Source organism: Capsella rubella, unplaced genomic scaffold, assembly GCF_000375325.1.
Source record: "Capsella rubella cultivar Monte Gargano unplaced genomic scaffold, Caprub1_0 scaffold_7, whole genome shotgun sequence".
Lineage (NCBI taxonomy): Eukaryota > Viridiplantae > Streptophyta > Magnoliopsida > Brassicales > Brassicaceae > Capsella > Capsella rubella.
The window spans coordinates 2,798,199-2,812,979 of NW_006238917.1; the positions used below are offsets into that span (position 1 = coordinate 2,798,199).

The 14,781-nt window shown below is 35.9% G+C and overlaps 4 protein-coding genes across 4 annotated transcripts; 3 read left to right on the forward strand and 1 right to left on the reverse strand.

The window, feature by feature from the left end:
* Positions 1 to 70: 70 nt before the first annotated feature.
* On the forward strand, positions 71 to 1,827 carry LOC17879810. Its single transcript, XM_006284195.2, has 3 exons — positions 71 to 383; positions 1,072 to 1,230; positions 1,317 to 1,827. The coding sequence occupies exons 1-3, from the start codon at positions 117 to 119 to the stop codon at positions 1,674 to 1,676; spliced, it is 786 nt and encodes a 261-aa protein (XP_006284257.2). The 5' UTR covers positions 71 to 116; the 3' UTR covers positions 1,677 to 1,827.
* Positions 1,828 to 4,449: 2,622 nt separating this feature from the next.
* LOC17879330 (probable protein phosphatase 2C 61) lies at positions 4,450 to 6,511 on the forward strand. Its single transcript, XM_006284032.2, has 5 exons — positions 4,450 to 4,750; positions 4,876 to 5,130; positions 5,282 to 5,399; positions 5,498 to 5,721; positions 5,913 to 6,511. Exons 1-5 carry the CDS (start codon positions 4,559 to 4,561, stop codon positions 6,105 to 6,107), a joined length of 984 nt encoding a protein of 327 aa, XP_006284094.1. The 5' UTR covers positions 4,450 to 4,558; the 3' UTR covers positions 6,108 to 6,511.
* Positions 6,512 to 7,219: 708 nt separating this feature from the next.
* On the forward strand, positions 7,220 to 10,009 carry LOC17879744 (vacuolar-processing enzyme gamma-isozyme). The gene is made up of 9 exons (XM_006285455.2): positions 7,220 to 7,521; positions 7,630 to 7,794; positions 7,877 to 8,033; positions 8,107 to 8,192; positions 8,275 to 8,474; positions 8,581 to 8,629; positions 8,734 to 8,943; positions 9,038 to 9,244; positions 9,606 to 10,009. Exons 1-9 carry the CDS (start codon positions 7,330 to 7,332, stop codon positions 9,786 to 9,788), a joined length of 1,449 nt encoding a protein of 482 aa, XP_006285517.1. The 5' UTR covers positions 7,220 to 7,329; the 3' UTR covers positions 9,789 to 10,009.
* Positions 10,010 to 10,070: 61 nt separating this feature from the next.
* On the reverse strand, positions 10,071 to 11,579 carry LOC17878641 (UPF0587 protein C1orf123 homolog). Its single transcript, XM_006284584.2, has 4 exons — positions 11,380 to 11,579; positions 10,901 to 11,008; positions 10,427 to 10,594; positions 10,071 to 10,300 (listed from the first exon to the last, which is right to left on the reverse strand). The coding sequence occupies exons 1-4, from the start codon at positions 11,479 to 11,481 to the stop codon at positions 10,175 to 10,177; spliced, it is 504 nt and encodes a 167-aa protein (XP_006284646.1). The 5' UTR covers positions 11,482 to 11,579; the 3' UTR covers positions 10,071 to 10,174.
* Positions 11,580 to 14,781: the final 3,202 nt, after the last annotated feature.

Consider the following 14,781-nt stretch of genomic DNA (forward strand, 5'->3'; position numbering starts at 1 on the left):
TATTACTTGACTTATTGTCTTTGGTCAAACTACCTAAAACGCAGCGTTTTGATGATCTCGGAGGAACAACTAGAAAAGTGGGAGAGAGAAATCTCAAGAACATCGACGGCGAAGGAATGGAGGAAGAGAGAGTGGCCGTGGCCGGAGGTGTAGCGAGTCGATACGCGCTTAAAGCGGGGCGTATAAAAAGCGAAGACATACTAATCTGCATCGATGTAGATGCGGAATCGATGGTGGAGATGAAGACCACTGGAACAAATGGTAGGCCTTTGATCAGGATGGAGTGCGTCAAGCAAGCCATTATTCTCTTCGTTCACAATAAGCTCTCCATCAACCCTGATCATCGCTTTGCTTTCGCTACTCTCTCCAAATCAGCTGCTTGGGTATCTTCTTTCTCTCCGATTCTACTTTGATTCAATGTTGCGTCTTTAATTTGGGGATTTCTTTTGATTTTTTTAAAGTATGCTCCTCAGATTTTGATTTCTTTTAACTGAGAAATTTGGAATTTATGATGTTTATTGGATAGAAATTTCAAAATCAGTTATTAGATGTTAAGATGAATAAGGCTATAAAGTTATGTTTATTGGATATTTGCATTTGGTTGTGAGTTTCTCTGTTCATCTTCTTAGATGATGTTACTGAAAACGTATGGTCTACTTGATTTTGCTTCCCTTTGTTGCTTTTGTTGGTCTCTCGTTAGTAGTTGAAGGAAGCCTTCGTTACTCAAGAAGCAAATTGTATTTTGCGATAGTCGGAACTTTTTTTGAGTACTAAACATCATGATTCATTTTGTTCATTGGTCCTTCCATATCAAATCCTAGAATCCTCAATCTTTACCTGATTGAAACCTGATGTTTATTTTAACCTGATAATGGTGTTCTTGTACTGTTTGTAGTAGCCTCTAAATGTGTTGAGAGAATCTCATTTGATGCTTAACTTGAGCTTGAATAGTAAATGTTGTGTGTGAAAACAAGTCAATGTGGTTCATTAAACTTTTGTTTAAATCCTCTCTCCACTCTTCTTTCTTTGACCGTTTCATTTGAACTGAACTTCAAACCTTCTATGTTTCAGCTTAAAAAAGATTTCACCAGCGATGCTGAATCTGCTGTTGCTTCCCTAAGAGGATTGTCAGCTAATAAATCCTCTAGTCGAGCGGATCTCACACTTCTCTTCCGAGCTGCAGCTCAGGAAGCCAAAATTTCCAGAGCACAAAACCGAATTTTGAGGGTGGTAAGTTTTAGGTTGTGCAAATACGATCTTCCTCTAGCCACAGCCTGAAAAAAAGACCCTATATATATTACTACATTCCCTTGCAGATTCTCATATACTGCAGGTCATCGATGAGACCAATCCATGATTGGCCGTTAAATCAGAAGCTCTTCACATTGGATGTAATGTATCTGCACGACAAGCCAAGTCCTGATAATTGTCCTCAAGATGTGTATGATTCTCTTGTCGATGCTGTAGAACATGTTTCAGAGTATGAAGGTTACATTTTTGAGAGTGGTCAAGGGCTTGCACGGTCTGTTTTCAAGCCCATGTCAATGTTGTTATCTCATCCTCAACAAAGATGTGCTCAAGATGATCTTGACATCCCCAGGTCTCTTGCAAAGAAAGTGCCTGTGACTGAAGCGGCAAATTCTGTAGATGGGAACAATATTCAGATCATAAGCTAATGAAAACATTGTTGTTTTTTTCTTGTATCTTTTGGTTATGACATGGTTGTAATGTGCGCATGTGAAAAATAATCGAAAACTAGTGACAACTTGTTCTAGATCCATCAAGTAAGAAACTCAAATGTCCAAATGAATATAAATGTTTTTCTTATTGTTACAGAAAATACCTCAAAGAGTCAAGACCTTAAAAGTGTTCTATAACAAAGGCGAGTTGCAATATTATTTGAGCTATCTTATTTTAGAAATATATATATATACACCAATGTGATGAATTATATGTCTAATAATAGCATCTAAATAATTGAATTATGTAACTAACTCTCATCTCTTATCCCTTATCCCTTGTCCCGATAAGCATATCAGCAAACTCTTCATATGAATTTATACACAAAGTGCATGCAACACGTCGTTTTGTGCCGGATCGGCCGACTAAATAACTAACTATTAACATAGTATGATAATTATTTTGTTGGAGTTAATTGTTTCATAGATAAATAATACACAGATGGATATGTTAGTTAATGGGAATGTGTGGCTGTGATGACTTGTGAGAGAACAAGCTTACTACGAATATTTATAATCTTATGTTGTAGTAAAGTCAACACATTAATCAAGTTGTTTGAAAAACAAATATATTTCAGAAAACAATAATTATTGTTATTTCTGCCGTTCTTATGTCAGCATGGCATATGATGACATTTTATAAAATTTGATTTGGGAAAATAACAACACGTAAATTAATGTGTGCAATCTTGTTTAGGCCAAAAACAAATTTACGTACGAGTGATATGGTCGCCACTTGCCACACGAAATTTTAAGAGCCAACATAGTGCAACCAAATATATCACAAACAACATATTTTTTTTACTAATTTTCATAAACCGGCAAAAGGCATATATATAATCCGGTTTGTTTGTTTTCCTTTTTTTTTTATATATATCTTGATTTGTCGATTACCCCAATTTGATTATCGAAAGAATATGTTGCCATGCATGTTGCTTGTGGCTTGTGGCTTGTGGCTTGTGGCATTAGAATGACGATGCCAACATGTACGGTATTCGTTCTCTCTCACGATATATGTAATCTAATGAATCTATTAGAGGCCTTTTGTACGGCCTTATTAGAATATGCAACCAAAAAAAAAATGAGTTTTTAATATAACGTTTGACTAAAATTATTAAAATTAGGAATCCAAATAAATCAAAGATAGGAATCCTACAAGATGACACATCATGTGCCTTTCTAATTGAGTAGCGGGGTAGTCTACGAATTGTTTGTTATATTTGACTTTTATATCTCACGAACATTAAAAAAACAAAAAATAATAATATATTAGTCTACACTTGTTAATCTTTTTTGGAGACGATCGTCGATCGACAATATTAATAATCTTAACAAATCTTTTTTTCTCTTCAAAGTTACATAATATAATTATAGTAATGGGTAAAATGAAGGCTGAATCCAATGTAAGGAAATAAAAAGATAAATATAGTTGTAAAGCGTATAGACAAATAGATATAGAGAATATATAGTTCTGTATTTTGAAAGAAAAAAAAAAAGAAAAGAATAAGAGAGCAAGTAGTTCATTTATATAATAAGAAGTAAAGAAAATTATTGATAAAAAGGATGTGAGAGTTGACTTGGCCGATTGTATCGTTTGATATGTCCAAAAGGCCAGGAGAAGCTGTCTTAAACCTAATTTACTAATTACAAAGTACATTCGTCACTCTTTTTTTCTCTATAAATATATCAAAAGAAATAAACTGTTTTTTTTTGTTACAATATTGCATCAATATAGTTTCTTAAGTAATTCATTTATTATTTGTAAAACTATATTAATGCAAGATAAACAATAACCATTACATAAAGTAAATTATTAGAGACAAAATAGCATATTACCATATTCTATCATCATTTTAATACGTTGTCACAACAAAAGCCAACGTCTGATCTGTCATGCTTTCGATTAGTCTATTATATATGTAAATTACTCCATTTCTCTATTTTATTAATCTTTCTTATTTACATACTTAATTAGCAAGTTTAATTTTCTTGGCATAAATGTGTGGATGCATGAATTTTCCTTTGATTAATTAAATAATTTTGACAGCTGAAATATATTTGCGATGCGTCTAAACTTGTAGGCAAATGACACAGCTAGTTGAACAAGAATCCTCGTCGGTAAATTTTTATTGATAATTATTAGTATTCTGGAATATATCAATTAGTAGTTTAATCAAGATACTAATCACACACCACGTCATGTGCCCTTTCATTTGAATATTGGGATATGTAGTTTTTTCAACTATGTATATTGATTCATTGTAAATTGTTGTTATACGTTGTCACTGCCAACAGGAGCCACATAATTGCCATTGCAAATTACACAAGCTTATATTTAATATTCTTAGTTTACTAGATAGAGAAGAGTATTTCAAATAATTCGGTTTCTCATTTAGTCGACACACACAAATTACCTATTCTTTAATTCTAATTGGCGGCAAGTACTACGTACGTGTCACTTCGTAATTATTTGTTTTGACAGTTAATCAAATATATCTGATTAACAATAAGATTCAATTTTCAGCAAATTTGGTTATTAATAAGACTAATAATATATATAGATCGACCGCCTCGAATTGAATTATTCTTCCTAAATGCCCAAAGATACAAGTCATCGAGATGAATATCTATATATATACTTAACCATGTGAAAAAACAAACTATGTATCAATATATTCCTAAGTAAGATTCACAAAAAGGCTATATAAGTGGGTATGCAATAAGCAAAGCCGTGTATCAAACTCTTTCATTTGTTTTATCATCTCTCTCGTCTCTTACATATACAGAAACAACAAACCAAAAAAAAAAAGAGAAGAAAAATGGGATTTTGTTTATGTATATCCTCAGGAGGATCAACAGACCGAAACCAGATTTATGAGATAACTGATTACGGACAAGATAGTGCAGTTTTGTACTCTGACCAACATGATCATGTTCCTCAAGACTTTGGCTCTGTCTCTTCTTTAGCCGGAGGAAAGGGCTTGAACCAAGATGCTGCCATTCTCCACCTGGTACTCAAACTTTCTATCTCTTACCAAATAAAATCATTTTCGTCGTATATACAAATAAATATATGTTTGTCACAAACAAGTAAATTGTATCTAATGAAATGATCATATGATAATTAAATTTGCAGGGATATGGAACAGAAGAAGGAGCGTTATGTGGAGTGTTCGATGGGCATGGAGAGAAGGGTGAATTCGTAAGCAAGATCGTAAGGAGCCAGTTGCCATCTATACTGTTACGTCACATGAATAATCATTCGGTGACTCGAGACTGGAAACTCATTTGCGAAACTACTTGTTTGGAGATGGACAAAAGGATTCTTAAAGTTAAAAAGATTCATGATTGCTCCTCTTCTGGAACTACTGCTGTTTTCGCCGTTAAACATGTATGTTATATCATATCCTTTTTTAATGTTTTTACTACCACTTCATATTATGAGACGATGTTTTATTTTTCAATGCAAGGAAATATAATTCTTGTTTTTTTTTTTAATAGAATTTTTGGTATTAATTAATAACAAAATATAATATGAACAGGGAAATCAAGTGATGGTGGCAAATCTTGGAGATTCAAGGGCTGTGATGATCGGAACAAGTGAGAATGGAGAAACCAAGGTGGTTCAATTGACCAATGACTTGAAGCCAAGTGTGCCAAGTAAGTTAATTCTTGAAGCTAAGTTATACATGTTGTAAACAGTGATACGTATACCGTTTCAATATTGTTAAACAGTTTTGGGTGACTTGACTTTGCAGGCGAAGCGGAGAGAATAAGGAAACGAAACGGAAGAGTGTTAGCTTTGGAGTCGGAACCTCACATTCTTAGAGTCTGGCTTCCAACTGAAAACAGACCGGGCCTAGCCATGTCTAGGGCTTTTGGTGACTTCCTCCTTAAAAGCTACGGAGTCATTGCAACTCCCCAAGTCTCTACCCATGAAATCACTTCCCGCGACCACTTTCTACTCCTTGCTTCTGACGGGGTACGTCAATCTAAAACCTAAATCATGCCAACTATTGTGGCCCAACCATTTAAGGCTTTTGCTAATTATTTTTATTAAACAAACTAAACCCAAACAATAGGCCTGATCCAAAGTAAAGCCCAAGTTTAAAATAATATTGTAAAATTGAATGGTCCAAGTACAAATAATAAATAATCTCTTGTGTAAAATAGGTGTGGGATGTACTTAGTAACGAAGAAGTAGCTGAGGTGGTGATGAAGTCGGGAAGTGAGGCAGGAGCGGCCAACGCGGTGGCAGAGGCGGCTACAAATGCGTGGGTACAGAAATATCCAACGGCAAAGGTTGATGATATCTCTGTCGTGTGCCTCTCGATCAACAAAAAGCATTGCCCTCAGCCACAAATATGAAATATGAATGAATACTCCTCTTGATAAACCCCACTTGGTGAAAGAGAAAGCAAAGGGTAATGACACGACAGCTCACTCAGTACTTTTGTGTTTCGTTCGCCTATGAGTGATTGTGACTGTGCGTATATATATATCTATATATACTGTCGTATGTAAAGTCGTGTGATTATTTATTAGGAGACTAAAAAAAAGAAGGAAGAAGATTATAATTAGGGATGGATTGTGTCGTGGGGTAAAAGCAACAAAGACTAGAGACATTTATGGGGGACACACGTCGTTGGAATCTAATGTTGTATAGCTTTTGGACTGGCTCAGATTAGTTCAACTTGATTCTGTAATAGCTATATAAAAATAATTGATAATAACATATAACAAAATGATAAGTACTGATTTGAAAAAAATGACACAAGACACAATTATGGATGCCTTTGAGTTTGATATGCTTAGAGATGTCAGTTGAAGTTAGTGGAAGAAAACAAAAGTCAGTTGCCGAAATATCCAAAAACAAAATGATCATTTTCGTTACTTCCCATTTGCTATGTTGTTATAGAGACACACTTAGAAATTTTCGTTAAAAGGAAAAGATTCCATATCATGTTGCCCCACGAAATTTGGCATTTTCATCAATTTCAAAACCTAAACCATGTTTTTAAAATTCTTTACGTTATTACCAATTTTCATTCACCTTGAAATCGTTTTGGTGTTTATACACGTTTGACATACTCACCACAATACATATAATATTAGCCTATTTTTTATGCTTTTGCATGAATTTCATGATCTTCTTTTAAAATCAAATAATCTCTTTTTTACTCATGAATTTTGTGAGAAAAATAAATGAAAGAACTTTAAAAATGTACCTATATATAATTGAACACACGTCTATTTCTTTGACAATGTAAGCAAAGAAGAAAAAAACAAATAGAAAATTGGCAAGCCAATGTTAAAGAAGGAAGTGTCATCACGCAATAGAACTGATCAAAATAGGTCTAAATGTGCAAATATAAACATTTATCGTACTAGATATGTAAATATATCGAATTATATTTTAGGTTGCGTGTTTTATTATATAAAGCAAACCAAACGAACGAATGTGTTCTCCAATCAGATACAAGATTCAACTATTACTTTAATACTTCGGCGCCCCTTTATATTTTTTTTTTAAAAAAAGAAGAAAAGAAAAGATTCCTATCAACATCATCATCATCACTCGGTGTCAACGATGACACGTCTCACCGTCGGCGTTCTTTTTCTCTCGCTGATTGCTCTCTCCGCCGCGAGGAATGGTCCTGATGATGTTATCAAACTCCCTTCTCAAGCTTCTCGCTTCTTCCGTCCTCCTGAAAACGACGCCGGTACTAGGTGGGCTGTTTTAGTCGCCGGTTCGTCCGGCTATGGGAATTACAGGCATCAGGTACTCTCTCCATTCCTCTGTTTTTTTTATTACATAAAACTTGCTCCTTTCAACTAATCGAAGTTTGTAGCTTAGTTAGTAGAGTAATGAGTTTTACTAACTTTTCAGGCTGATATTTGCCATGCTTATCAACTTCTGAGGAAAGGTGGATTGAAGGAAGAGAATATTGTGGTGTTCATGTATGATGATATTGCTAACAATTACGAGAATCCAAGACCTGGAACCATTATCAACAGCCCTCATGGAAAAGATGTTTATCAAGGAGTTCCCAAGGTCTTTTCGATTTCCTTACTCTTTTCGGGTTTTCTAGTTCTGCTGTTGCAATTTGGTTTACTTAATTTGGTTTGGATTTCAGGATTACACTGGAGATGATGTCACTGTTGATAATCTATTTGCTGTCATCCTTGGAGACAAAACTGCTATCAAAGGGGGAAGTGGCAAGGTTGTGGATAGTGGTCCAAATGATCATATCTTTATATTCTACAGTGACCATGGTGGTCCTGGAGTTCTCGGTGAGTTCAGTAAAGACCAAGAGTGGATGGTTTGGAACAAACGTATTGATGGTTCTTTGTCTTTTATTTGCAGGCATGCCGACTTTTCCTTACATATATGCAAATGATCTCAACGATGTTCTGAAGAAAAAACATGCTTTAGGAACCTATAAAAGCTTGGTAAATCGCCAAGGTTCCTCTGAAATACTTTTTTTTTTTTTTTTCTGTTCCTGCGAGTAAATATTAAAAGGCAAACCTGCAGGTGTTTTATCTTGAAGCTTGTGAATCTGGAAGTATCTTTGAAGGGCTTCTTCCAGAGGGTTTGAACATCTATGCCACAACTGCATCGAACGCCGAAGAAAGCAGTTGGGGTACCTATTGCCCTGGAGAGGAACCTAGTCCTCCACCGGAGTATGACACTTGTTTAGGTGACTTGTACAGTGTTGCTTGGATGGAAGATAGGTAAGCTGAAGAATACCAATAGGAGTAGCAGTTTTCTATTTTCTCATGTTTATGAATCTCTATGGATGTCCCATATATTGATTCTGGTTTGTTAAAAATGCAACAGTGGTATCCACAACTTACAGACTGAGACTCTGCAGCAGCAATATGAACTTGTAAGCTTCTAGCTCCTATGGAAAGATGGAGACAATGGTTTCTCAGCTGTAAATTAGATTTCTAGCAAATATGTGTATCATAAGTGTGCCTTTGTGTGTCTCAGGTAAAGAAGAGGACTGCACTTGATGGGTACTATTATGGTTCTCATGTCATGCAATATGGCGATGTAGGACTTAGCAAGGATAAGCTCGAAATTTATATGGGAACAAACCCTGCCAACGAAAATTCCACCTTTGTGGACTCGAATTCACTGAAGCTACCTTCAAGAGTTACAAATCAGCGTGATGCAGATCTTGTCCATTTTTGGGAAAAGGTTATTTGCCTATTCTTGTTTGTATCTTTTGGACACTCAGTGGCTTCTTGGATTGCTAAACACAAGTTCTTTTGCGTGTTATTGTTTCATGAAGTACCGAAAAGCACCAGAAGGTTCCTCAAGAAAAGCAGAAGCTCAGAAACAAGTACTTGAAGTCATGTCTCACAGACTTCATGTTGACAATAGCGTGATACTAGTCGGAAAAATCTTGTTTGGCATTTCGAAAGGTCCACAAGTGCTAAATGAAGTACGGTCTGCTGGGCAACCGCTAGTTGATGACTGGAACTGCCTCAAAAATATGGTAAATAAATACGTCACTTGCTCCTTAAGACTTTGTTGTGTCAATCTTTATCATCAGCCCTTATGGTTAGTATTGAAAAACGTATCGGTATAGTCGTGGGATCATATCCATCAGAAAACATAGGATGGAAAAAATCTCAATAGAGGTTGTGGAGCCCAACACTCTATTATTAGCCACTTGAGTTGCTACTAAATTGTCAATAGAAATCACTTCATAAATCTGGGCCATACTGATTGTGACGCAGCACTGACTCTGTTTACTCTTATCTTATGTTTATGAAATAGTTACCAAATTACAAACTCATTGACTTATGTTTATGTTTCATATAGAGAACAACTGCATAACCTCATTGTGTGTTTAGGTGAGAGCTTTTGAGAGGCACTGTGGATCGTTGTCTCAGTACGGTATCAAGCACATGAGGTCTTTTGCAAACTTCTGCAACTCAGGGATCCAAATGGAGCAAATGGAGGAGGCAGCTTCACAGGCTTGTACCACAATCCCACCTGGTCCTTGGAGCTCGCTTCACCGCGGATTCAGTGCATAAATGATAAAACCCTAAGCCCTCTTCACATTTGTTTATACTACCAATCGTCATAGCCAAACTATTCTTATTTCGATTAGTACTGTTTGAATCCAGTATTCTCTGTAAATTTCACTATCCTTTCTCTGTTCAGTGTATAATCTCAAATTATCTATTTGCCTTGTACAAATGCTTGTAAAACTAAAGTTAATGTATAGATTATACTATAGAAGGTTTGTTTATAATCTTCTTGAAATTCTCAAACTTATGGATGAGTTACTTATTGTAGCAGAAACGGCTGAGGAAAGTAGGAAAAGAGTATATTATTTGAACTTGAGTAATGATATTCTCATGGTTTTTACATACACCAAGTGTGTAGTGAATCAGTAAATAGACAGCAGAAACCGACTTTACTTGGTGACGCTGAAGCTTGCACGGAAGTTCGATATCATTACCGGGCACTCTCCCTTCTCATCATACTCTGTGAATTCCTCACCACTCGATAAATCAATCTCATCAAATTTGGTCCCAGATTCCTGTTAAGAACAAAAGAACTCAATTCATGAAAGCTTAAAGTAGTATTGAGCATCAAAGACTACTGGAAACAAATCCAAAAAATGTTGTAGGGAATGAGAACGCTAAGTGAGAGTGATACAACTTACAGCTTCAGCTTTCCAATATCCACCAAATCCGAAATCCACAGGTTCATAGCCACGACAGTCAAAGACCATAAGAGGGGCATGTTCTCCAGCCTCAGAATCTTGCAGAGTTAAAGGTCGACCTTTGCCAGGAATCATGGTCACATTCCCTTCCCTTCCACAGAACTTACACTAGAATAACTCATGGAAACAAACCATAAATTATCAGTATTAAAAACATTGTGCAACTGAACTCAACAGAATAAGAGTGGTTTCGTTTAAGCAGAGAAACAGGTAAGTAATGCCAGGGGGAGATGAGATCATATCCAATATGCAACTTAGCGAAAACCATCAGTTGGATATGTTACGATACAGCTTTAATCCCTAAAACCATTAGTTATATTTTTGGAATCAATCCGGAAAGCAAAAAGAATGATCTTAATTCTTAAACATACATATACTATGAAGAGATAAAGAAAGAGTGAGGCTCGAAATTACCTTCTGTACAAGATGGCAAGTGCCCCTACCTCCCGGAGGAGTAAATGTCTCATTCAAAGTGACACATGTTTCTTTAGGAGTCACCTCTCCACATCTTTCACATTTCAACTAATATACAAGAAAAGGCATTATGTAAATATCCCATAGTGATGGATATGAGGGAGGAAGAATACAAAAATGACTTGTTTTCGCAAACACAACAAAGCAAGATCAAGCAGGAGCACTAGTCATCCCTTCGTATACTCTCATTATATCTGAACTTCAACACTTAAAAGAAACAAAAAGCCCTAGGAAATAGAAGCAAAAAACCCCACTAAATACAGCTCTGTCAGACTCAGTTCCATAGAAATCTGTGATTCAAAAGGCGAAATCAAGAGCGCCTAAGAAGCTCAACTAGTCCAATCAATCATAGAGCCAAAGAAAAACGATGAAAACAGGGAAATCGAAGCATAACAACAGGTGGGTGCGAGAAGGTAAACCTTAAAGAGGTAAGGGAAGTTGGAATCGTCGCAGCCACCGGAAGGCTGGAGATTAGTGAGATTCTCGAGATCAGCGGTGATTTTAAGCACATAGTTCACCATTCTTCTTATTCGTCTTCCTCCTTAAGTTGCTTTCTTTTGTGATCCGTCGTATCATATACTGTATCTCGTGCTGACGACCCCTATCAAACCAAATTATTGCCTTCACATCGTCTCTACTAAACCATTTGTTCAAGTCTCTGTCCATTTTTAGAATTTAGGAGTCATTGAGCTAGAAGAAAGCCCACATTTCAGAAAGCCCAATTTAAGTTTTTTGGTATAATATCTATAACAAAAGAGCCTAATTCTTTGGAAAAAGAGAGAGAGAGCCCAATTGTTTTTGATGGTCTCTTGAGCAAATTTTAAGCTAAATTTTGTTAAGAAATCGCTCTTATATAAAATTTGCGAGATTATCAACAATGATGAAATTTTAAGAGATTTGAGTTTTATTGAGTTTTTAAATGATTTTGATGATTTTAGAGAAGTGCATATGACTTTTGTAAATAACAGTTTTATGCTCTACAAGTTTCATTTGATATTTTATTGTTTTGTTATAACGATTTTAAGGATTTTGACCGACTATAATTTGTTTATGAAATACTAGTTTAGAAACACCATTTATCGAAAACCCATTGAAATGGCAAAATAAATAACAGATTAATGCATCAAAATTAAATATTTGAAAGTATACAATACCTTTGGATCTGAACTTAATTTATCAAACAAAAATCATAGCACTATAAACGCTCAACATTATTAAAAGAAAGAACACTGCAAAACTATTATTAAGAATTCATCAACTTCTTTATTGGGATATAGAAAAAAACACACGTTAAACAATTTTTTTATTTTGTTTTCTGAAAGAACACGTTAAACATTTGTTCTATGGAATATGTAGAAAAGTTTTCTCCAATGCTACGCTTTGTAAGGTCAATATTATTGTTGAAACAAAATGACATGAAAACAAGAATTAGAAATGAAAAAAAAAAGAATGTAAAAGCGCTCGTGTGCGTGCGTGCGTGTAGTGGGAAGGCACCAACACGCAACCTCAAGGAGGAGGGAATCCGTCAACAACCAAACACGTTGAACAAAAGGTTAAATAATCTATAGACAGACAGTGTCTTTGCCATTTGGCTTGGTGTCGGTTTCGGGACACTGAGGGAAAGCCACACGTACATTCATCTCTACGTTAGCTTCATTCTCAATCAATCGAAATTCCCAAACTCTAATATTCTTTCTTGAGTTCCGTCATTTCTTCCGCATTATTGTCGTCATTTATCCTTATTATTTTTGTTTTCGTAATCAGTCAATTTTTATCATCAAACTAGACAACTACTATATATATCCTCATTCTCCAACACACACACACACAATATGTATAGAGTCCGAAAAAAATCAAATAATCAGAAGAAAAAAATAATGGTACTCTTGGTCCACACTATGATTAACCGTTAAACTATCGTTTTCGCAAAAACTTAATTATTGTGATTACTTTTGATAATTTTTATGTAATAAACTAGTTTTATTGTTTGTTCTTATGTTTCCATGTAACGCAAGATAGATATCTACTTAAATATATATGATACGTGAAGCCACTCAAATATAATTAAGTTAGCGATATTGAAAATTAATTGTGAATCTTTGACTTGTGAATAGGGTTTTATGGTTCAGTGAAACTTTCGCCCATTATTTTCTACGGTCAACAACAGCAAGTTGATACTTTTTATTTTGTTTAGGTAAGTGAAGAATTTTCTATGTCTCGTGAAGGTTTTATAACTTCTTTCAACAAAGTGTATATATGTATACATATGTATCTAACTTTTGCAAGATTTATTTTGATATATATGCAAGATACAAAACAATCGATTAGTGATATATAACCTAATAACCATCTCTATCTAACTAATTTCAGCGTTAACTGATGATGCACGTAATATCTTAAAATCTGCATGAATTTGGGTTAACTTAAAACGAAATTATTGAAAGTTACATGTCGTTTAGCAATCATAAAAAATACATATATACATGTGGCATGTGGCAACACGAAAACGAGCTCGAACCGTTGGAAAAGAATAGAGAAACTCTTCACGTCCGTGAGGTTTTGTGTATGCGTTTGGGAGAATCTCCCAGGGAGATGTGCGGGTTGTGTTAAATTAGGGTTTGTTATGGGATTCCAACTCAAAACCAATTGGCAATGAGTGAATTGGCCCTAACCCTTTATATATTATTTAAGTCCCCTCACATCTTCCGATGTGGGATCTTTTCTCCACACGCCCCCTCGAGATAATGGCTCTTTTAGCCATTAATCTCGACAGAATCCATCACGCCCACTCGAGATAATGCTCTTCTAGCTATCTCGATGGAATTGGGCCTTCTTTTGGGCCATCAATTTATGGGGTGATCGGGCCTCTTTCCGGGCCGGATTAATTAATGGGTCAGCGTGTGTTCGGGCTCTGATACCATGTTAAATTAGGGTTTGTTATGGGCTTCCAACTCAAAACCAATTGGCAATGAGTGCATTGGCCCTAACCCTTTATATATTATTTTCCAATGGAATAGAATCAACAGTTAGCTTTGAAAACGGGACAAGATCTTCCCGATCCGGCGATTTACCGACGTCTTGTTGGTCGACTGGTATATTTAAAAGCCACTCGACCGGATCTTGTCTTCTCCATCCATATTTTGTCTCAGTTTGTTAATAAACCGGGCGAAGCACATTGGGCTGCAACCATCAATGTACTTCGTTATCTGAAGGGTACTCTCGGCCAGGGCATACTTTTAAGGGCTAACTCGCCTTTACATTTCACAGGTTGGTGTGATGCTTCTTACTCCAACTGTCCGTTAACTCGACGTTCCGTTACTGGTTATTTGGTACAGCTTGGAACATCTCCCATTTCATGGCAAACTCGCAAACAGAAGACGGTTTCACGTTCCTCTGCTGAGGCGGAGTATCGCGCAATGGCTGACCTTGCGCAAGAATTACGATGGTTGAAGATTCTTCTTAAGGCATTTGGCTTCAACCACGACAAACCGATGACAATGCTGTGTGACAGTCAAGCAGCTCTTCATATCAGCTCAAACCCCGTCTTTCACGAACGAACGAAACATATCGAAAATGACTGCCATTTTGTGCGCGATGACATAATGGCTGGCACGATCGCGACCAAACACGTTTCCTCTGCGGACCAGTTGGCTGACATTCTCACTAAAGCCTTGGGTCGTAAGGAATTTGACGATTTTCTTCTCAAGTTGGGCATCCATAACTTGTACGCTCCAACTTGAGGGGAGGTATTAGGATATACTTAACATAAGTATATCATTATCGTTAAATATGTTGTATATATCTCTTATATATATTTGTCT